Here is a 23480-nt window from a genome sequence, read left to right on the forward strand (position 1 = left end):
GCAAGTTTACACCGGTGGCCAAGCCAGCCTTCTATTCCTCCTTCCACCTGGATGTCTCATGTCCTCTTTGCCAAGGGCGAGAGGCAGCTGTCCTTTTGCACACCGGTCTTGTAAAAAGTGTGTAAGAAGGCTGTTCCGAGTCCTTCCCCCGATATTGCTCTGCATTCAGCCACAAAAGCTTTTAAGGGGATTTGATTATGAAGACCGGCTCCCTGTGCGAAAGCCCAGGCGAGGGCAGGGCTGTCACATCAAAGGGATTTAGCCAAGGTTGGGAGATAAGGCAGAAGTGACCTCTCACATGATCTCCAGAAAACAAGCTGCTTCTTCTAAAAGCAAGCTAGTGGTTAACTCCACAGCATCTGGGGCACATCAACCAGGAAGGGTTGCACCCACCCAAGGAACCCTTCCCTCCTTACAGGACAGACTCTATCTATCTATCTATCTATCTATCTATCTATCTATCTATCTATCTATCTATCTATCTATCTATCTATCTATCTATATCTATCTATATCTAGATACACTTCTCTCTCTCTCTCTCTCTCTCTCTCTCCCTCCCTCCCTCTCTCCTCTGAAGTGAACAGGAGAAACTCATAATGTTGCTTTGGGCCATTTATCACCCCTTGGCTTCCTGGAGGAACGTTGTCCATGGAGACACGACTTCGCAATTAACAACAAAAAAGCTTCCTGAATGCAAGATATTCTGCTGCAAATGAAGTGTGAAGTGCCAGCCTTGTCACACACACACACACACACACACACACACACACACACGCGCGGTCTTCCTTCAGATGGCCTCTCTCATTTTTGAAAACTTGTCAATTTGCAGCATTTGGTTGCTCCGCAGATGGGTTTGACGGGCTCTCTTCATAGTCGCCTGGAAAGAACAGGCAGAAACAATAGTGTCCATAACACAAGCACACGTGTGTCGAGAGGACATATTTCCTGTGCTTCGGGGAAACCACAATGAACCTTCACATTATTCCTGAACAAGTGTTGCAGTCAAAACAGCAGGGTATTGTTTTCCCATCTCAATGCATTTTAGGAGATTTTTTTTTTTTAATCTAGTTGTTGTCGCTTCCCACACAATGAAACAATTCATTTTCCCTCCTTCTTCTTTCCCAAGGCAAACACAACTGAAATAACTTCTGGACAACAGAGAGAGAAAAGTTCGTATTTATTGTAAAGATGCGTAACAGCTTTAAGCTTCCTTTTTGCACTGTTTTTATAAACGCTGAATAGATTTGTGAATCAGGCCGCCTATTCCGATGCTTTTACATGTAGAGGAAGATACAAAACTTTGATATGAAAAACAGAAAGGCCAAGAAAGTCCCTGTCTTAATTGCCAAGACTGAGAAGCAGAGCTGTAAGTAAGACTACTTTTTAAAGTACTGTTGGTTTGTTTCTGCTTTGATCCGCACAAGTTAAGATTGTTAACACACAAGTCTTTCTACGGGGCTGACCAAGTTTTGAATGCCCCTGGTCAGTTTATGGCACATACTGTGTACTCACCAACCTCAAATGAAGGTTAGCAAGCTGCTACAGTGGATTGCCTGTTTTCCACAAGGTCAGGCACTATGCAGGCTCTATGTAGGGTTTGTGTTTTAAAGGCTATCGCAGTGCTAAAGAATGAAAAAAAATAGGCATATTTACAATCTGGCAGGTTTTATGCATCAGCCAGTACACATATTTAGGATAGGAAACGGATCCTGTCATGTTTCCTTGCAACGTATATCATGCCTAAGTTAATATTTCCTTCTAAGTGCGCCTGGTTGTTTCATAGTCTGAAATCCATTCAAATCTGCTGATTTAAACAGAGAAAGTTTTCCTCTTGTTTCCTAGATCCCAAATAACCCGCAGCCTCTTGTATGTACAGAGACAGGGAAATTTCTGAGGGAGGAGAGGAACTGCTATAAAGTAGGAGCACTCGTTAGAGGTAGATGAGGGATAGGCCACCTGGAAGAGGTTTCTGCAACAGAATGGCCCTCAGGTGCATTAATACTATAATTCCCAGAACAATCGGCAAGTCAGGTTGTTATAATCCTGGCACCTGGGTTAAAGTAGCTTGAAACCAAAACAAATTCCTGCCCTCGTCAAATTGCATAAATTTCCTGTCTCCCTCCTGGTTCCTTAGAGGTCCTCCGAGGGGCCTTAGCCAACTGTTCGGCTCCTGCAGTGGAGCACCTACTGGTGGGGGGGAAGTGCCTGGACAGCAGAGGTGAGGCCTGAAGCCCTCACCTCTCTGGAGCTTTGATCTGTTCTCGGGAGAAGAGGCCAAGCAGTGCTCACACTACAAGCGCAGCCTTTTGGAAGAGGGAAGGACCAGAAATCTCCCGGCCCCTTTTGAAGCCACGGATCTTGTCCCCAGCTTGATGCTAAAGTACTTCGCAGGCGCAGCGAATAACATTGAGCTGCTTAAAGATGCAGCGTGTCCTGACGGGGCCCTTGCTCGTGGGCATGGAACATCCGGTCCTCCACTGGTTTTTCCAGGTCCTGCCAGAAGCGCTTTGGAAAGGACGAGCGGACTGTGCGATCCATGATGGGCTGCAGCGGACGGAAGTTGTCCACCATCCTCTCCTCGTCTTCTCCAGCTGGACTGAAGAGCAGCATCCGAAAGACCTCCAGCTGGAGAGGAGAAACAGCAGTCAGGGGAAGCGGGAACAGAGAGGCGGGACTCTCGTGGGTCCGCGGAAGAGCTCCTGGAAAGGACTCCTCCTTCCCAGCCAAGACTAGCCAACAAGAGCCTTCCAACGCAACAGAAGCTTCTGCGGCCTGGAGGACGCAATGGGACTTCTTGCCTTCTTACGCCGCCCACAAGGTCTACTCTGGACTCAGCTACTCCCAACTCAAGATCCAGGTAGCTGCAATATTTAAGCTACTACCTGACACCAATCTAGATGCACCCAGAGTAGCTGCCACCACCAGCCAGTATGGTGGACATCCAACTTTTCTCTCTCTCTCCTTCCTGCTGATCTCAACCCAGCTCAATTCTCTGATCTCCGTTCATCCACACAAAGTACCTTTATGGACGTTGCAACAAGGACAGCGGTTAAAGTGGGAAATCTGATTCCGCGGGAACTTGTTCTGCCACACCCGTGGATCAACTTTCAGCTCATCTTCTATTTAATCAACCTTGCACCTCTTTCACAAGAGAATCCTGAATGAAGCCGTATCATCATCTGTTTAGCTACGGATTGGCCTGATGAACAAAGCCAACCATTGTTTATGCCTTGCCCCTTACACCCAGATCAAACCATTAGCGTTTGCTCCATAAACTATGGCTGAACCAAACCACAGCTGAGGGGGGGAAACGTGAACCCTGTCCGTATATTCCTGCAAAGCAAGATTTCAGACGGCAGGGGTCCTTCCCCTTTCTCAAATCTGCTTTGACAAACCTGGTCTTCATCAACCTCAATGGCTTTCTTCTTGATGATCCAGGTGACCGACTCCGAAAGTGGAGGGGTGGTCAGAGATCCCGAGTACGTCCAATAATCCGGGCACGAAGGCAACAGGCAGGAAGGATCAAACTCTTCCAGTTCAATCAGAGAATCCTAAGAAATTCCACCAACGGCAACACTGTTAGTTTGGGACACCTGTGAGATGTTCCCTGTTTGCAAATACCTTTTGGGGAGTTTTTGAAACAATGATTATAAAAATCCTGCTATGTGTCCACCCATCTTTGTGCCCGAGTCTCTCTCCTTCCGTTTCTAGGGAAGCAAGAATTAGAAGGCAACCCTCTGCTTTACTCAAGAGTAGACAGGCCATTCCAGGCACATAGGAAAGAGGTCAACTTTCATCTTACCTTGTATTTAATGGATGGCAAGGCGTCTACTAATTTCTGCAGGCCATTATGATTGGCTCCAAGCTGTCAAAGCAAAGATAAGTTTTGGATTCAGATCTAAAGGTTTTGTACCAATAACATCTTTACTCCTTGATAAACTTTAGGACCGCGGGGTTTCTGATCTCCCGATCCCACCCATTTCCCCACTAATGGCTTCTCTGAAAGACCCCCTAGAAAAATACCCTCAATAAACAAAGTCACTTTATCCATTGCACGAAGGAGTTATGGCCAGAGGTCGTCTTCTCCTCCCACTTCCTTCCTACAGGTCTGTTTTAGTTTCTATTTACACCTTCCTTCCTGTATCCCCACCCGGACAATTTGTATGTAAAATTGGCCTGGTCCCCCGATTATATTCTGATGCTATTATTGCAGTATAAACACACACACACACACACACATCCATGCAAATCCACAAAGCAATCAAAACAAACGCAGTTACTTCAATGATGCTTATTGTGTAAGAAAAAAACAACAGATGGGGAGGAATAATAGGAAAATTGCCATTTTTCCACCATCCGTCCTACCTTCAAAAAAACCCCGATGACAGCCAGACCGTTTTCGTCCATTAGAGCTTCTTCAAAACTTCCAAATTTGCAGCAATTCCAGTGAACTAAATGTAGCTGGAAGAAACAAGGGGAAACCCTGAGTCTTTTCAAAGATGCGGGGGTGCGGGGGGGCATTTTGGAAGATGATGCTCTGGACAGCTGTCCACAGGGCAGCTCCAGAGACCCCCAATGCCCAAGGCTAAGAGCCGTTGCAAGGTGTGAAGCCGTTGTGGGAGGGTTAAGAGAAGTCGAAATATCTCTGTGGACCACCCTGGGGGGGATGATGGGGGAAGAGCCCACCATCTCATTCGCCTCGCAAGCATCCAGGCTGATCTTCACCGGGTCTTCCTCTTACCTCCGCTGGGAACACCTTGCAGTCCACCGTGTGCTCCGAGCCCCATTCGTTGACGGCTCCCCAGTGAAAATGGAACTGCTTCAGCCGATAGTTGTTCTCCAGGGGGCCTCCCGTTATGACTGCGGCGGGGAGAAAAGGCATGCCTTCAGGGGGATGGGGGTGTAGAGGAGGGGTCTGCGTCATTCACAAGAGGAGCCTGGGTTCTAGACCCGTTTGTTAACGGCTTCAAACCATTAAAAGGCCGTTTGGCGCTTATCGTTTTGAGCAGGGGTCCCTCAAACTTGGCCACTTTAAGACTCGCGGACTTCAACTCCCAGAAATCTGGGAGTTTGAAGTCCACAAGTCTTAAAGTGGCCAAGTTTGGAGACCTCTGGTTTTGAGGTTTCGCACTGCAACGAAGTTGAAGCCGATACTGCAGTGCCCAATTTTGATAATGGGGGACTGGCATGAAAAAAACCTCACTGGAAGCCCACCTGTAAGGAATCAGGAAGGGGACTTTATTTATTTATTTATTGCATTTATTCATTGATTGCATTTATATTGCCGCCTATTCGCCTATTTGATAGAGACAGGCAGGAACGGTTGCCTAGGGAACAGGATCTGAAATGTATTTGAAGTCCAAGCAATGAGATAACATTGGGAAGAGTTCAGGCAGACACCTCCACAATTTAATGAAGTATAAGAGGGGAGAAGTTGACTTGCAAAATTCTTGTATTAGACCCTGTAAAGTAGCTTTTATCAAGGAAATTAACTCTCAGTCTGGTGTAGCTAAGTGAGGCTGATACCACCCAATTCTAACTCAGACAAACACTGCCATTTTAGGAGATGTTACTTGACATGTCACATGTCTGCTTTGGTGAATAAGCATCCCTGGACTGGTTTTCACGGAGGTAGCACGAAGATGCTGACATCCCCAGAACTAAAGATAGAGTCTCCATTGATCCATGGTCTCTCCAGAGATATTTCTGGCCTCCTGACCAATATTGGTCACCATAAAAGCCAGAAAGATTCTTGAAGCTCAGCAGCCGAATAGGCTTCTAAGAAAGCCAGGCCTGCAGATGATCCAAGAGTGTCACTGTCCAATTCAGTGCATGAAAAATCCTGGACACTCTTTTTAACAAGACAGTCTGTCAGTGTAAGGTACATATTCTTATCACTTTGCCCAGGAAAAGTCTCAACAAAGCGCAACAATTGACTTAGGATGCCAATCCCAGCCACAGTTTTATAACGCATTCCTCGCTTGGGCAGCAGGGAAATTGGGAGCCACTCAATCTTCAACTGTCCAAAAGGGACGTTTTGAGCAAAGAAGCCAAAGTAAGACTCCCTGGCCGAACATTTTCTCCAACGAGAAGAGAGCAAAGCTCTCTTAAACTTAAACTTTGACAGACAAATCCGTTTTTATCCATTCTAACGGGAGCTGCCTCCATCAGACAGATTTATATCTTGGGGAATAGAAGAGAGAATAGCCCTAATCCTGGAAAGTCTAACGTGATTTCTCAACGGCTGGAAGAGCCAAAACGGCGTTTCTGCTTCCTGTTTTTTCCCCATCTTGAGATTTTCCGAAGAATGACGGAAAAGGCTGAGCTCGGCCGCCCCCTCGTGGACACCAACGGCTGCGCAGAATTCAGAAGCCAAATGCAGCTGTTTACCTTCAGATCTGACCCAGAACCGGGGAAAAACTTGACATGCAGCCCTCAAAGCCACATTCCTGGTGGGTCAAATACCAGAAGTAGATCCCAAGCTTCTAATGAAGGTGGGGAGAAATTCACAACAGGGTGTGGGGTGTTTTTTTTGGCTGGCTTAAGCCCTTGGCAACCTGCAAGGTTTCCACTGTTTGGGGACAAAACTTCGCCAAAGCATTTTGGAAACCTTTCTGTCGGTGAGCCACGATGTCCTTTTCTTCTACATTTTCTACCAGTCACCAGATGGCAAGAATACCAGCAACACACATCATCACCTATTTGGATATTTGTCTCCCAGCTTTCCTGCCATCCTGTGCCCGCTGCCAATCTTCTTTTATCCTGGCTACAAATCCAAGGCCATTTTGCCCGATATCCTTTTCCTGTGCCCGTTGACTTACCTTCCTGGACTGTCTTTCCTTCTCAACTTTTAGCTTTAATCCACTTTTCCTCTTCTCTAATTTTATTTTCCTTGAAGGGCAGAAGCAAGGAGAAAGAAAGAAAGAGAGAGAGAAAGAGAGAGAGAGAGAGAGACCCCCAAAAACTAAAAGAAGGAGACAGCACTAAAAAGTAAAGGAGAAAGAAGCGTGAATATAAGCATTTATGTTTCTGAAAAACAGTAAAAAACACAAAGGAAAAAAGGCGGCGGTAAAGCAGCGTTTTTCAGACTTGGCAACTTTAAGACGTGTGGCCTTCAGCTCCCAGAATTCCCAATAGCCAGCAGGGAATTCTGGGAGTTGAAGTCCACTCTCTTAAAGCTGCCAAGTTTGAGAAGCAGTGCGGGAAAGCATTCTTGGAAGATTGCGAAGGAAGAAATTGCTTTAGATTTTGTCCAGAACTTCAAATCTACATAATGCAATTCCTGCTCGACTGAAGGAATCAGAGGGGTGAAAGAGAGGATTTATAGACCCCGAAAACAGATGAGCAAATTTATCCCATTTGGGGATAGCTCGTTTTGGAAGGTTTTTCCAAGTTGACCACAGAGAATGCAGAGTCTGCCACGCTGTGCAATTTCTCTTTGTAGGAACTGAAGCACAGCGTGGGAACAGGTGCCGCTGAACTGTAACTCCCAAAAGCCCCAGCCAGCATGAGGGATGCTGGGACTTGTAGTTCAGCAGCATCAGGCTACTAAAAATTTGGGATGTTTCGTGCATTGGATTCAGAGGCAAAACGATCAAAACAACCAGAGCCCAGAGCTGCGACAACAGACATCACGCCTTCAAAGAGACACGGCTGCTTTAAGGGTTTTGTACACCAATGTTACATTTGCACCCTGTTGGAAGCATTACCCAGCACTTACAACATTTCTACACTCCTCCTCAAAGCAGGATTTAATACCTGAGCTGATTCACAACCGGATTGTTCACAATTGTGCTAAGCCATTGAGGGGGTTCCTTTCATTTCTGCCCCAAGCAATCCGGTTCCTGTTTGATGGAAATAGCATAGCTGTAGAACGGGGGTCTTCAAACTTGACAGCTTGAAGGCTTGTGGGCTTCCCAGAATTCCTCCTCCGGTCATGTTAGCTCAGGAATTCTGGGAGTTGAAATTCACAAGTCCTCCACTTGCCAAGTTTGAAGACCCTTGCTGTAGAAGCACAGAAGGCCTTGTTTAAGTCAGCTAATAAAGTTGACCTTTTTCTTCTTCCTTAAAAAGAGAGTGAGAGCGAGAGAAATAAGGCCCGTGCAAAGCTTGGCCAGGTACGGGATAAAGTATTTCCCAAGATCACGAGAGCAGGACAGGCGTTGCTTAAAAGGGAGGCCCTATCTTTTTCAGATCCTTTCAGGTGCATTATTCAAAAAGCTTATCTGTCAGCTGGGTCAAGGTGATAACCGGCTTTTATATTTCAGTAATACAGACTGCCAAGCACCTTTCAACAGAGAACAGGCATTATGAAACCACGCAAATGGCCTCTTGTGTTTCCAGACGCAAAAGGCAAGGTAAAAACTGAACAGAGGATATCGGAGGTTTTGGAAGAGTGCCTTATACTTAGAGAATGATAAATAATTTTCTAAACATTAGCTAGGTTGCATTTGGAAGTGAATTTTAGCAGGCAGAACAAATCCATGGAAAGTCCCAGCAGCTCTGTTAGATACCCCCTGGCTAATTGGGGCACAAGCAACTCGACCCCAAAATATATAATGGTGCAAAATACGAACCCCTTTACATAATTTGTCTCTGTGTAAGCCAATTATACCATGAGTCCCAGTTGTCGTAAAATGTTGAGGACTCTTTATTTTTTAATGCTATCGTTAGTTTATCCATTTCAGCACACTCACAAATTTTCTGAATAACCATTTGCTCTGAAGGTGTATGAGGTAATTTCCAACATTGAGCAAACGCTAATCTGGCTGCGGTTAGAATATGGATTATTACATATTTTGTCTTTTTGGATAAATATCTATCAGAGATCCCTAACAGGAAGAACTCTGGTTTATAGTCTATTTGTTCTTTAGTTATCTCCTCCAACCATTTTCTGATTTTTTGCCAAAATTTTTGGGTAGTTTTACAAGACCACCACGTGTGGAAAAATGACAAAATACGAACCCCTAAGCATGACCATGTCTACTACACCTTTGTGTAGTAGACATGTTGTACCCCAGAATTATCTGGATTTAAAAATCTTTCTGTTAACAGGCACAAATTCTTTTTCAAGTCACAGCTTCTGCGTTCAGCCTCTGCGAACTCACCGCACCCCTTAAGCTCAGTTGCTCTTACTTGATTTATCCTCGGTGTCCTCAAACTCAACCAGGAAGGAGTATCCGTTGTTCCACATGTGGAGGCAAGTATCCGGGTCGTAGCGGATTTCCAGGGGCTTCAGATGAGGGTCGTAAACGCTGTCTCGCCACTGGATATTGATCGGAGACTGGCGGCTGCCTCCCGGGATGGTGATCGGGCTCTGCCAGAGAGGGTGTACTGGAAGGAGAATGTGCAGACCAGGGTTTAGCAACCTTGGCAGGTTGAAGATGGGTGGACTACAACTCCCAGAATTCCCCAGCTGGCATGCTTTAAGATGGGTGGACTACAACTCCCAGAATTCCCCAGCTGGCATGCTTTAAGATGGGTGGACTACAACTCCCAGAATTCCCTAGCTGGCATGCTGACTGGGGAATTCTGGGGGTTGGAGTCCATCCAGCTTAAAGTTGCCAAGTTTGAGGCTATTGAAGAAACATTCACCATCTTAGCAGTTAGGAAGTGAAGAAGGAATTCTCCAGGAATAACAGCTCCGCAGGTGGAGGAGAAATTTCACTGTCGTTCTGAAGTGCTGTTGCATTTGAGACCCCGGGAGACACCTGGTGAAATGCTGCACCGAGGCCCACCCCATTTTTCCGCGACGGCTCCTTCGTTTTGCCAAGCAGGGAGCTGACTCACTGCGCCTACACAGGGTCAACTTCTGTTATGGGCCCTTCTCTTCCTTGACGTCCCCATGATCTCTGGGTGAGAAGTTTGATCCGATGAGTTTCTTTCTCTTGTTTTGAAATGAGTCAGTGTCCTGGTTAACAAAGGAATGGAGGCGGCACCCAAAATCCAGATCCGGGGGGAACCAGGGCGATGCTTCCCCATTCAAATATCCCCAGGGGTTGAATCGCGGTGCTGCCTAATGGCCCGGTGCCAGAGAAACACCCCGGTTCTGTTGGGAGGCAAGTCCGTGCAAATCGATTGAATCTGGGACAGGGTGAGGAAGGTCGGAGAAGAAACACTGCCCGGAGGTGGAGAAAGGCAGGGAGGGAGTTCGGCTTTGGTTTTCCAAACACAAGGAATCCCCGCTCAGCCCAAGCAAAGGGAAAATACTGGAGGCTGGGAATGGCCTGGGGGGGGGGCGCAGGGGGGAGGACCGAAGGCCTGTGGAGGGGGAGGTTTATCTGATGACATGAGGGGCAGCTCCCCAAAACTTCTGCCTTGGGACAAACTGAGTGAGGGAAGAGAGGGGCTCTCCCACTCCTCATCTTTGGACAAAATCAACTAACCCAAAGAGGGAGGGACAGAAACCACCATCACCCACCCCGCCCCAAATCCTTCCTGCCTTCTTTCCAAACATCGGGGAGGGGCTGTTATTAAAGGGGGTCGGGAGGCAGGGATGGACACTTTGGGGTGGGGGAGAGAGCCGGATCCCTCCAACTGGAGTCCCTGGGAGGGAGGGAGGGAGGGAAGGGAAGGGAAGGGTGGAGGCGAAGGAAGGAGCAAGAAGTAGGGAAGGAAGGAAGGAGTTATGGGGTGAGAAGAAGGGAGGAAGGAGGGAAAGAGGGGAGGGGAGGAAGGGATGAGAGAAGGGAAGGAAGGAAGGAAGGAAGAGAGAGAGAGAGAGAGAGAGAGAAAGAAAGAAAGAAAGAAAGAAAGGAGAAGGGAAGAGGCTCCCTCCCCGGCAGCCACTCACCGCCGTCCCGGAGGCGATAGGAAGCGCAGGCACCGAGGCTGCAGCGCCGCGTCCCGCTCCGGCCGGCGAAGGCTGCGGGCGCCCGGCGGAGCAGCAGCGGCAGGAGCAGCCGGGCCATGGTGGCGACCGGCCGGTTCCGGGAGGCGCTGCGCCGGGTCGCTCCGCCCGCCTGGACCACCCCGAGCCCGGCGCGGAGCTTCTGGCCGGCAGGGCGGGCAGCCTCCGCCGGCTCCTCCTCCTCCTGCTGAGCGCCGCTGCCCGGCCCAAGATTGAGGCTTCCCGGGGCGGAGGCCGCAGCCCGGCGCCTGCGGGGTCTGGGGGTGGGTGGAGGGGGTGGGAGAAGCCCCTTTATGCAATCCAGCCTTTCTTTTCGGGGTGGGCAGGAAGCCCCCTCCTCGGCCGGTTGAGGGTCTATTGACTCTGGGTGTCTCCTTTGCAGGCGATATTATTATCAAGGAATACAAAACTTTTTAAAGTTAAAGTTGAGAGAGTCGGGGGGGGGGGTGGTCGTGGGAACCGGTCCCCGGCTGGACACGGAACTCCGGCTGGAAGGGGCCTCCGTCAAAGTCAAAAGGGTTGGTCGGGTTGCCTCCCATAAACCGGGGTCTTAAGGGGATGGGCTGCAGGGGCAAAGCGAGACCCCCTCCCCAAAAGGCTAAAAAACCCTATCAATCCCAGGCGCCGTCCTGGAAACGGGGCACGGGCTGGGATCCAATTCACACACACACACACACCCCAATAACTTCGGAAAAGTTGGACTGGCTAAACCAGCGTTTCTCAATGCTGGCTGGGGAATTGTGGGAGTTGAAATCCACAAGCCTTAAAGTGGCCAAGTTTGGGGGTAAGAGGACAGGGATAGTAGGCAGGATTGTGCACTTATGCACCCCGCTTACTTGCTTAGTGTTCTCTCTTTCCTTGCCACCTTTTCTGCTGTGTGGCTGGGCGAGGGTTCACAGAGGCTTTAAAAACAGCCACAACAGTATTTTTATTGAAATAACTTGGAAAAATGGCTGTCTCTTAAAAGCAGAGCCTGCATCGGTATAATAAATCATTTTACTTCACCATCATTCGAAGGGCTGGCTTGCTTGGGTTTCAGGGAATTTTATATTCCAAGGACCTCTTACTTGTGTGACTGTGAATAAGCTGAATAATATTGTTGGGGGAAGGTTTGCCCGGGCTCTCTGCCCAGCTTGGATTATAAAGAGGGCAGCTTGGCTCCGCTGGCGTGCTTCCACAATCGTTCCACGTGCAAAGGGGCCACTTTATAGCCCCGCACCCTCCACTGGGCACAGTCCCGATTGTCATAGGAACATCGAAAGGCCTTGTGCAGATAGAGCCAAACTGGAGCTGTTTTATTTTAATCTAGTAGAGTTTTCTCAACTTCAGCCACTTGAAGATGCGTGGACTTCAACTCCCAGAATTCAGAATCAAGCTGGCTGGGAAATTCTGGGAGTTGAAGTGGCTGGAGAAACTTCAAGTGGCTGGAGAAACTACTCTAGTAAAATAATGCTTTTCTCTGTTCCTTTGTGGTTGCCCTTGAGAAGTATAAAACTGACTTCTAAAAGGCAGTCTGTCCTTGGGGCTTTTGAAGGAACTCTGCATGCTGCACACGGCTGCACATTAATACCCGCGGCGCATATTTTATCCTTAGCAAATAAACGACACTTGCACAATAGGCTAAAACCTGTACACGGCCAAACTACAGTGACAAAGTAGAAGCCGAGGTATTGAGGTCTTCTTATCTCAACCAGGCTCCCCGTTCAACTCTCATGTAGTTTATTATGTGAGCGCATCCATCATGGTTTGCTAGCCGTGGCTTACAGCTTTAGGGTGATGGACGAGCAGAGCTGGATCCCACTACTAATGGGCTGACGCTTCAAGGAAACCCAAATGCTCAGACTGGAAGGTGGAAATAAAGAAAAGAAAAAAGAAAAAGAATTCAAGGCAATTTTTTAAAACAGAGAGACTTTGGAATACCCTATAATGCTAGAGAGAGCAGGCTAGGTTACGGGCACCACGAAGGTTAATTGAAACTACTCCTTATTGTCAAAAGGTTTTTTTCTCCAAGACTGAGCTGGCAAAATCTCCATGGCAACTCACCGCAAACAGAAATCAAAATAAGACAACTGTGCCATGGCTCTTGCTTTCTGCATCCATGTAACCATGCAAACGCGTGCTTTTTTTAGACTTTAGAGCGGGGCACGCATCCATTCCACCCAGGTCCAGGCCTTTGGCACTGCTGGATTTGCCCGCTTTATAGAGAGGGCATCTGGGGGAGGTTATTTTTCTGGTTTTAGCCTGTTATGAAAGCTCTCCGTGGGGGTTAAGCCTTGAGGCTCTTAATGGAATGTATAATCTCCAAATAACGAATAAATGAGGAGGTTTCCTGCTGGAAGATTGGGCTGCTTCCTATGAGCCTGTTATGCTCATTTCCTGTTTGTCTTTTTGCATGTCACCCAGTTGTCCACAACACGTTCCTCAACTGTGGCAACTTGAAAGTGGATGGAATTTGACTCCTTGCTGGCTGGGGAATCCTGGGAGTTGAAGTCCGTCATCTTCAAGCTGCCAAGGCTGAGAAACACTCAGCTAGAACGTCTTGGCCCAGCCTTTCCCAACCTAATCACAACTCCCAGAATTCCCCAGCCAGCCTGCTTTGATATATATGGACCTCAACTCCCATATTTCCCCAGCTAGCATGATGATCTCTTTGAATTGTTTATGAAGTGGAGTAGAACAGCCCATCTTTCATGCTAATAATCTGGTTGAAAGCGCCGCAGGGCAAGGAATCAAAGGCTTCATTTATATTTTTAAATGACTCTTGGCCTCTGTTTGAGGAATCCTTTGACAAGGCCAAGAAAGGGGAGAAAACCACACACACACACACCAGTTACTTGCGTGAGTCACACTGTTGTACTAGATGGGAAGAACTGACTCAAAATTTCCTATGGATCTGTATTCATGCTAAAGAGTTTTGGCAGTAATTGTGAAAAAAAACAGCAGGGATAGTAAAATATGAAATGCTAGTATGTTCCATGCTCAACATGCTCATGTACCTCCGGCTGTCTATACTGCAGTTTGAAGACACAGGAAGGGTTTATGAAACTTGGGTCTCTCTGCACCAGGTTTCCTTAGCTTCATGATGGTGGTTTGAATAAACCAGGACTGGCTGTCACTGCAACGGGCTAAGCAAGAAGCCGAGAAGCCACAGGATGCGACCATTTGCAGCTGGCTTCAGTTTTTGCTACCTCCCTGACTTTGTTTTTTTTTTTTTTTGCTTAATCTCCAAGCGGAAGAAGAACTGAATTTTTGCAAAACTCGTGTCCTTCCATGTGACATTTTTGAACACTTATTATGGCCTCAAAGGTAAATAGAAACTGCTCTTCTTAGCTCTTGATGGGACACAAAGCTGTCAGTTACTCAGAAAAAAGTTAACATCCGTTTTGTTCCTAAGTAAGAAATCAAAGACAAATTCACAAAGTTGAGCTAAAAGTTGAGCTCGGTGGAAAGGAAGCTTTTAAACAAAAGTACTGGGCAAATGTACTTTATGGGATTTTTAAAAAAATGTTCCAGAACTACTTTTACCTGAAAAATTATATATATAATTTTATATTACATACATAATTTTATATTAGGGTCTCCTGTTTGAGCAGGGGGCTGGACTAGAAGATCTCTAAGGGCCCTTCCAACTCTGTTATTCTATGTTATTCATGAAATCCTGTTTGTTCCAGTGATCCATAGCTGATCTACCAGTATTTATTTCGAAACCCAGAAGGGTTGATTTTCCTCTGGTGGAAATGTTTGTTGGTCTGACTGGAAATTCCGGTTTCTAAAGCCAGTGGGGCCCCTTGCAATTGTTGTACAAGCTTGGTTAGTATGCTAAGAGGTCCAAAGGATTTTCCAATGAGTGGAAAAGCAAAACTTTCCAACGGGGTACATAACTGATACGCCAATGTGACCACAGGTGCACCAAGGCGGCCAGAATAAATCAAAAACAAAGGCATGGTTGGTTATGACATTGTTTGGCTGACCTCTTTTAACTCTACTCCCAGCGACGCTTGTTAAATAATGCTGGTTTGTAGCAGGAAAGCAACCATGGTCCCACTGAAAGAAGGCTGAGTTTGGGTAGACCCCTTAGGCTTTTGCCCAGGTTTAGAGACAAATAATATTTTCAATCACTCCTTGTTGTTTTGGCACCATTTCAGCTGAGGTTTTCACCTGGTTTAGAATGTGAAAAATATTGGATAGCTTAAATCCATCCACCAAACTGGAAGAGAGGATGTTTTAATCCAGCGCAACAGGCAAAAAGGGAAATATTTCTTTTTTAAACCATTTTTACTTTCTTTCTAGTCCCCCCGAAATACTCTCTTTTCAAAAAATGATTAGTTATAGGGACCGTTGGTCATAAGGTAAAAATCTCATTATAGCAAAAAGAAACAAAAACCAGTGAAAACAATTGCTACTGCTCTGATTTCATAAAAGTCCTTTCTCCTACCAGAAACATAGATCTATTGATACCACTCACACAAACGCCAATGGTTTAAATTAAAATCTTCCTGAAGAAAAGAGAATGAAAGCTGGATACTTACGGGAAGCATACCTGTTTTTATGAGTACAGCTGATCAAATTGCAGGATCTCCGAGGTGTCAGATATTGTCCCCAGGCAATTTTTGATTTTTTGCTCAAATGGGTTAAGTTCCTTATTTTTAGATTGGTAAGAAATATATTCATTTTTTTTAAAAAAAAATATAGATTTGTAGCAAAGGGAAAAGCGCTTTCACCAAACGGACAGATATAGTGTCAATATCCTGTTAGGGCAAATGGATTGCCAAAAAAAAAAAAGTTAAATTTCAACCTGCCCCTCTGCAGATTTCTCTTTTGATTGTAGGTTCTGATGCAGGATGACACCACTTATGCTCAGCACCGTTTTTTGCCCCTGAGAAACTGTCTGCCTTTAAGTCCTCTTTCCTCCCACGTAAGAAGAATTTGGGGATTGCAAAGAACGCTCCAAATGGGCGATTCTTTTTCCTCTTTTGCACAATCTTCTTTTAAAACACCACAATATTTGTTCTGGTGTCCTGTTCACAGAAGCGTTTTATGAATGGCAAACAGTTGGCTGAAGGACACCCAGTCTATAAAGAGGGGAAGGCGAAAGATGACCCTCGATGGGGAAAACAATTGTTAAGATTAGTAATATTTGATTTGTTGCTCTCACTCAGCAAACTCTGGGAAGCTAAGGGGCAAGAGGAAAATTTCTCAGGTTTTAGCAGGATCTTAAAATTCAAGAAAATCATCTTCGCCACCTCAAGGAACCTCCAAAAGCCCATTTTTAGGGATCTCGTTTGAGCATCTGCTGTAAACCATGAGAGACAACCTTTGTTCTACTATTGGAAACTGTGTATGTACAGAGAGTTAATTTTTACCATAAATTATAGACTGGGTGGCTAGAATATGCCTAAAACAGGCCCTAAACTGATAAGTCTGGACAATGTAAGCTTCAAAACATTGGGTTGGTCAATCTTGTAGGCAGGAAGTAGCTGGCCTGACTGTTTTAAGGGGAGACCAAAGAGAAATCGAGGAATAGAACGAGAAATAAAATATTTTTATTGAAATTTCTGTGGTCTGAAAGACCTAATTTTGGTAGGATTGTCTATCCTTGATGGCTTCTTTGAGCTCATGTGTACCACTCCTTGTATCATTCGTGACGGTGAGACAGATAGATATGGTGATTAGTCATATCTTCCATTGGCCGTTGATGTTTCAAAGCAACAATCACTGGCAAAGCCGTCTTTGCCAATGATTGTTGCCTTTGCAGGAAGGGTTGAAAATATCAAATGTTGGCTTCATTATTAGTGCCTTCAATGAACAACCTTGATCGAGCATTGGGTGGTTTGTTTTTCTACTACTCCAAGGTGTAATTCCAAGCCTCCAGCTTTTCTTCCTTTAGTTTTTTCTGAGGGTTCAGCTCTTAAGAGTATATATATTAAAACTGGCAACATTATACTTGACCTGTCATATTCAGATATTTCTTTGTTTGTGGGCTAGAAACTGAGAACTTTGGAGCCTAAGTGGATATCAGCCCCACTTCCCCAATTACTTTCGTTGAGTTTGTGTTGACTTTTGCAAACTGTTCTTCCACCTTCAGCTATTCCTTTAGTTTTTTTTTTCCCTGTCCAGCCATCCATGGGGCATCATCACCTACTCCGAGCTGGTTGTTATTTATCCCAGCCATTTCGATGCCAGTTTTGGTTTCTTCTCATGAAAATGTTCAGTATATTTGTTAAAGGAACAAGGTGACATGTTTCCTAATTAAGTTGCTCCGAATTCTGTCCTGTTGCTTCCTGGTAATTATATACATTATAAACTACATTGTTCAACAGATTGTTTGCATTATTAGATGCGCTCATGTGCGATTGCAGAAAATTCGGATTAGGCACAGCAGTAACATCTTTTTTTCAGTCCAACTTTTGGGAGTAGGAAAGGCTGGCTGGCTGAGGAATTTTGGAAGCCCAACCCTTTCCAAGATGCCAAGTTTGCAAAATATGGGTTTGTCTGAGAAAGTGCCCATTTTATTGGCTTGGCACAGGAGACACCCTGCCACAATTAAGACCCGCATCGGCAACCTTCGCTTCCCTGCAGCCCCCCCGGCTTTTTTCTCTCCCCCATATGGTCAATAAGGGCAGGTCTGCCCGGCATACTACATCTCCCAGTGTGCCAAGGGCGACACGGGGCAGCGAGGGATCGCGCGCGCGCAAGGCCCTCTGGGACTCCGAGTCCAGCCGCTCGTCTCGAGGCTGTTGCGGCCGCCCTTTTTACTTGGCTCTCGACGCGCCGGCGGCTCCCGAGCGGGAAGAGCGCGGAGTGCGCCTGCGCGCCATCTCGTGGGCTCTAAGGCAAGGGGACGCGCTTAGCCCAGCGCGCCTGCGCAGCGGCCGACTCCGGAGGATCTCTCGCGAGGAAGGACGCCATTATCGCAGCCGCCCGGCCAAACACCACGAGAATTCGGCAAGGCAAACGGTAACCTCGCTTCTCTCGCGGGTTCCCGGCTGCGGATGCGGCTGCTCGGCCGTGGCGCCCGCGGGGCTCCGGCTTAGCCCCTCAGGACGACGCAGACCCCCCCTCGGGTCGCCTCACGGCGCCCAGCCCGCAGGGCCGCGAGAGGGAGGGGGCGGGGGCGGGGCGCGCAGGGGCGGGGCTTGAGACTTTGCCTCTCGCTCCCCCCGCGCCCCCCCGTCGCCCCGCCCTTCGGCAGGCGGGAAGCCGCCTCTGCCCCGGCGGGACCCACCCCACCTAGGACTACAACTCCCATCATCCGCAGCAGCCTCCAGCCCGCGGGCGGCACCCCGGCTCAGATCCCAGCCCGCCCGGGGGGGGGGGGGGGGGGGTAGAGAAGCTCCAGCTTCGTGGCTGGGCATGATGGGAGTTGTAGTCCCCCCACCCCAATGGGGGTTGAGACTCGGATGGGTATCTGTGATGTGTGGCTGAAAGATTGCGGAGACCCCACCACTACACACACACACACACACACACACACACACACACACACACACACACCATTTCTCCTTTTTTCAGTTCAGGCTAGAACTGACAAGCCCAGTCTGAAGGGTCAAAAGAACCCTCGAAGTCATATAGTCGAGCCCCCCTTTTTCCCTCCCCCATGAAAGGACCCCCCCCTTCTCTCTATTTCTGAGCCGCTGTACCCGAAGAACCAGCGCTTTGTCCGGGAAAGAGGGAAGGGGAATGTAACCAGCACAAAATAAGGGAAAGGGAAAGGAAAGGTGGCTGGGTGCCTGCGGAGGTCAAAGCGCAGGATTCAGTTTCCTTCCAGAGTTCGGTGTTTCTTGAAGGACCTGAATTCCTCCAGCATCTTGAACATGGACCCAGCTGGTGAGATAAAAGAGTGTGCTTGAATAATAAATGCTCTTTGGGTGAACGAACTGCGTGCATGTATGATAATTCTCTGAACAGGGACAGTTAGGACAATAAAATAGTATCGTAAAGGGAATTTAAAAACAAACCAACGTGTACAAGCTCCTGTCCCAATGCTTGGCACTTAAAATAGGTCATAATATTATAGACTGAACAAAGAAGTTTTGGGTGGTTTAAAAGCATGGTGTACAATTTATTAACGGGCTTTGAAATATTGTAGGCAGTTAGTCTAAGATAAAAGCAACTATAATAAATACATTGTAATAATAAGCAGGAAGCATTAAATTTGAGTGTACATAAATGGTTCTTTCACTTCACATGAGTGTTTATATATAACATACGTTGATGTTTTCACATCATTGTGAAATCAGTTGGTAACATTTAGAACAATTGATAACAGTTTAGCTCTCTGGACAGCGGAGTGTTTTCATGTAGGGTGCATAACAAAAAACAAGTTGTACAACCTGCTTTAGTGGAAGCAAAATGAGATCTTATCAAAAGGATTGAACTTGAGCCGTTGCGCAGGTCTTGGGTTCAAGAAATGTGCAAATGTGTTAGAACTATTAGCATGTGGAACTAGTAATCTTTTGATATGACACAATTCAAATAAAACCTCAGTGAAAAATACATTGCATATCCAGAACAACATCAGTTTTCATCCAAGACCGAATAATTTAAATAGATATCCATTTCTTTGGGAGTTAGGCCTGGGTTTCTGAATTAAGTGCATAATTAATAATCCAAGCAATTTATATATGGTAGTTCTATTTAATTTTTGGCCACACCGGAGGTATGTACGTACGACTGCACATATTTTGGAATTAGGATTGGCTGTTTTTAATTAAATGCGTAACCATATTGCTTGGATTGCTTCAACTAAATTTGGGCATTTTAAATGGCATTTTCCTTAATCTGTATTTGCAAAAAGATGATGGGGTTTTCAGTAGTTGGCTGAGCTGCATGGAGCACAATATAAGAATATGAATGATACGTAGGTTTGCAAAGACGAAAAGATCTTTCATGCAGGCAGGTGAAGAGCTGCAGCAGAGGAAAGTGGAGCTAGCAGGTACTGGAGTCGTAAGTGCTCCAATCTTGATGGCATATTCAGGGATGATAATTGAATTATGGGCGGGCTCTGATCCCTGAATGGCCTTGCCTCTCTTTCAAAAGGACCAGAGCAGTTGAACTGAACGGTAAAACAGATTGGAAATTCTGGGCATAAATGGGATCATCTGCTAATCTCTCTAAAGCTGGAACAGATTTAGAGACACTCTCTGTTGCTATTTTTTCATTAAATGCATATCTTCAAGGGGGCAGCCATAATGCTCCAGCCATTCTCGTAACCAGGCAGCATTCTGTGCCTTTCGAAAAGAGGTCAAAGTAGAATTCCTTTCTCGCAGGTCAGGATATTTCCTTCTCGCTGGTCTTTCTTTCCTGCTTTTGTTCCTTTTCTCACTGCATCCATTTACTTAGACAGGAAAAATAAAGTGCTTGCAATCGTTATATGCCTTTTTTTGAGAGGGGGGGATGAGAAACACGAGATGGTGCTCTTCCTCTAGCAATTTCATCTGCGTGTGTGCCTTGACTTGATAATAAAACCAGCATCTCAGTTAACTTAATTACAAGAGCAACTGCTTCCAAATCCCCTCTGGTTGTAGGGATTCTGTTTTCTATTCTCTTAGGATAATTGCTGGAAAGCCGCTGTTGATCACAATAAATATTTAGACTCGGAGCTATTCTGCCTAATTGGTTTTAAGGATGTCAGTAAAATCAGATGGACAAAGGTAGGCTGTAATCGACGACTGACTGGATTTCTTGAAATGGGTTGCAAAGAATTCCAGGCAAGTCAGGTGCCCGCATTCTCTGCTACTCCCCCCACCCACCCCAATATCTCTGGCCTGAACTGCTCAGGTAGTGGTGCAGAATCTAAGTGTGACTTTTGTGACATGTCAGCATCTTTCCTCGCACGCAAAGTTGGCCAGTTTGAGGGGAATAGAAGACCATTCTGTTGGTCAATCAACCAATGGAACAGGTTGCCCTCGGAAGTTGTGGAAGTGCCATCGCTGGAGACCACGCTCTAGATTCTCCCCTTGAACTTTCCTTACTAATAGCCTGTTGTTGTTGTTTTTAAAAAGCAACTCTTATTAATCAGCGTTAGATGCGATATAATTGGTTCAGGATCAATGAGCTTGGATCGGATGATTAAAAGTTCCAGTGGGTCGGAAGACGGGATCCAAGCTCAGGTTTTAGTTAAAACCAATCTCGCGGAGTTTGTAAACGAACCTTGGAAGCTGCTGGAATCGAGAGATGCATTTGGGGCCCAGGATGGTTCTATAAGATGGAAGAGTTGGAGAACATTTGCTGCCCAAAATAATACAAATGAGGCAGGAAGAAACTATTTTCTCCAGATTGATCTGATTCCTGTTTGCACTGGGTTTGTTTCTGGTTCAATTATTTCTTTTAAAACTGGAGGAGAAGGATTTATAGATTTATGTAATGCAGTAAATATCTGTGGTGTGAGAAACATGCAAAATGCGCTTCTGAAGAGACTTACTTTAATCCACTTAAATAAATGTTCTTTTTCAATACTGGGAAAGGGCGTGCGTCCTGACAGGTACCTCTGTCCAATTAGCCCAGCTTTACTGCGTTTTTACTTTGGAGCAGCCAAGGAAGCTTTCATGCCTTGATGGCTGGATTATGATGTCGAACTTTGTTCCACTTTATTATCTTCTGAACATTTTGGCTGACCCGTTCTTCAAAGGAGAGGGCTTTTCCGACTAAATTAGAGTGACATGGGAATGGAAAATCACGTCAGAATCCAAGCTACCATCACCAGAGATTTAGGAATCCACGCTTTGAAGAAATGGAAGAAAAGTTAATGTCCTTTAGTACCTCAGCAAACCGATACTTGGGATTTCTTGCCAGTTGTGGTTTTACTCCTTCTCGTAAAAGATGGAAACTTAAGAGAAGACACGGTTTTTAAACTTTCCTGTATTTCCTGCAAAAACAATGGGCAGATTTATTGTGCCTGCTGTTTAACAGATTTTGTTTCTGGCTTTTTCTCCTAAACGTCCTGCACTGGCTGGAAATTCTGGACTCCACACATCAAGGGCTCTGCTCGGAGGAAGGTGCATTAGAAACCTTCTAGTTTATTTAATTACAATTCTATTCAAATCCCTGAGGTTTTTTTTCCAGGTTAAGATGTCCTTTTGCCAAAACTTCGCTGAAGTTAAAATATAAGCAATCGTTTCAGTCCTACAAAATAGGTGAAGTGGCAGAATTTGTGTCCATTTGCGTAAGATTGGACCGTTTCTGTAAAATCACATTCAGAACTTTGAACTAAGCCTTGGTTCCATTGCCATCAGTGGGTGTTATTTTCAACTTATTCTACTTTATGTTGTTCTAATATGATTCAGAAACTGGCAAACCTGGAAGGAATGGGTAATTGATGGCTTACAAATAAGCTCTTGTGCATTTGTTGTTCGTCTTCGGACACACCTAAATGCAACTGAAATGATTTATGGTTTTCTTGAAACAAAAGCCAAGGAGCTTGGTAAATGTATAGCCTTCCTTCTCCTCATTTTCATCAGCTCTTTTTGTCACTTCGGAACAAAGTCCTCATTTTCAGGAAGAAAAACCTAGTGGCTTACGATCCACATGCTTATCAAACTGAACTGAAATGGATCAACCAGTGCAAAACATAATAAATAATAATAATAATAATAATAATAATAATAATAATAATAATAATAATCCTATCATGAAAAAGAAGAAACGTGATTTTCTTGAATAGTTTTCATAATTTAATAAATGGAGCAAGCATGCTTGACTAGCAAACGAAGTTCTGGTTTTCATTCTGTTTTGCATCAAAGTTATCTTGTCTGTTGCTCCAGATCAGAGTGGGCATATGGAGAAGTTGTCCAGATAACCTTCCATTCATGGGGAAGTTAAGATTCTTGGCAGTCCTGAGCTATGTGGAATCGCCCCATAAGCAGTCTATCCCCTGTGTATCGTTTTCTGCAGACAACAGAGGAAAGTTTATGTTAATAATCATCCAGTAATTTTGCCAACTAGAATTTGGATATAATTGAGCAAGAAGGCTGGCAGGGAAAAACTTGAATACGTCAAGCATCAAGTTCTTGAGAAGTTTCAATTATTCAACAGGGAAAGCAGCTAGCTATTGGGTTAGATCAGGGGTCTCCAACCTTGGCAGCTTTAAGGCTTGTAGACTTCAAGTCCCAGAATTCCTCAGCCGGCATGGGAGTTGGAGTTCACAAGTCTTAAAGTTGCCATGGTTGGAGACCCCTGGGTTAGATTGGAGAAGAAGGATCATTCCTTCTGGGTTAGGTCCCAGCAGGGTAGGAACTTCTGAAGGCTTCTTTACAAGAGTGAGCAATTGTTCTGTTTAAGAGCTTCCTGCAAGGGACCCACGATAGACCTACTTTAGCACCTAGGTTCTGGATGGCTCATTTGTTTGGGCAGGGTTCTTATGTTCTAAGCAAGTGCTATTAGAATAAGGACATAAGCAATTTGAAAAAAAAAGTTCAAAATGCACCTGCCAGATGGAAAAGATTGAACTGAAGGAGGAAGCAGATTTTCTGGATTTTAGTAAAAAAAAACCTAGTTAGGTTGGCATGATAATGAACTTTGTTTGAGCTGATTTTTTATTTCATGGACACATCTATGACATTTTGCCATTGTCTAATTCTGGCAGTTTGGGGCTTCTCCATTTAGTATTCTGGGATCTCTTGATGGTTACCCA

The 23480-nt window shown here is 45.7% G+C and overlaps 2 protein-coding genes across 7 annotated transcripts in view; one reads left to right on the forward strand and one right to left on the reverse strand.

Annotated features, from left to right (window-relative positions):
- Window positions 1-1160: 1160 nt before the first annotated feature.
- Window positions 1161-16146, reverse strand: CA5A (carbonic anhydrase 5A). Of its 2 annotated transcripts, none has more exons than XM_087940761.1 (7): window positions 15379-16146; window positions 9136-9333; window positions 4742-4860; window positions 4366-4461; window positions 3803-3865; window positions 3396-3551; window positions 1161-2625 (listed from the first exon to the last, which is right to left on the reverse strand). In XM_087940761.1, the coding sequence occupies exons 1-7, from the start codon at window positions 15518-15520 to the stop codon at window positions 2416-2418; spliced, it is 984 nt and encodes a 327-aa protein (XP_087796887.1). In that variant the 5' UTR covers window positions 15521-16146; the 3' UTR covers window positions 1161-2415. The 2 variants fall into 2 exon arrangements, with proteins under 2 accessions (XP_087796887.1, XP_026575602.2); XM_026719817.2 differs by lacking the exon at window positions 15379-16146 and adding an exon at window positions 10793-11093.
- Window positions 16147-17722: 1576 nt separating this feature from the next.
- The window catches only part of BANP (BTG3 associated nuclear protein), an 85469-nt gene continuing 79711 nt past the window's right edge, over window positions 17723-23480 (forward strand). For 4 of the 5 annotated variants that reach the window (XR_015744999.1, XM_026719845.2, XM_026719846.2 and 1 more), the window contains exon 1: window positions 17723-17806. The gene's annotated coding sequence lies outside the window, so the exon portion shown is untranslated. Of the gene's footprint in view, window positions 17807-18492; window positions 18677-23480 lie in introns of those variants that run through there. The other variant, XM_087940762.1, reaches the window with a different exon arrangement.

The sequence above is a fragment of the Pseudonaja textilis genome, chromosome 11 (genome assembly GCF_049901715.1).
Source record: "Pseudonaja textilis isolate UNSWEBS1 chromosome 11, rPseTex1.2, whole genome shotgun sequence".
NCBI lineage: Eukaryota > Metazoa > Chordata > Lepidosauria > Squamata > Elapidae > Pseudonaja > Pseudonaja textilis.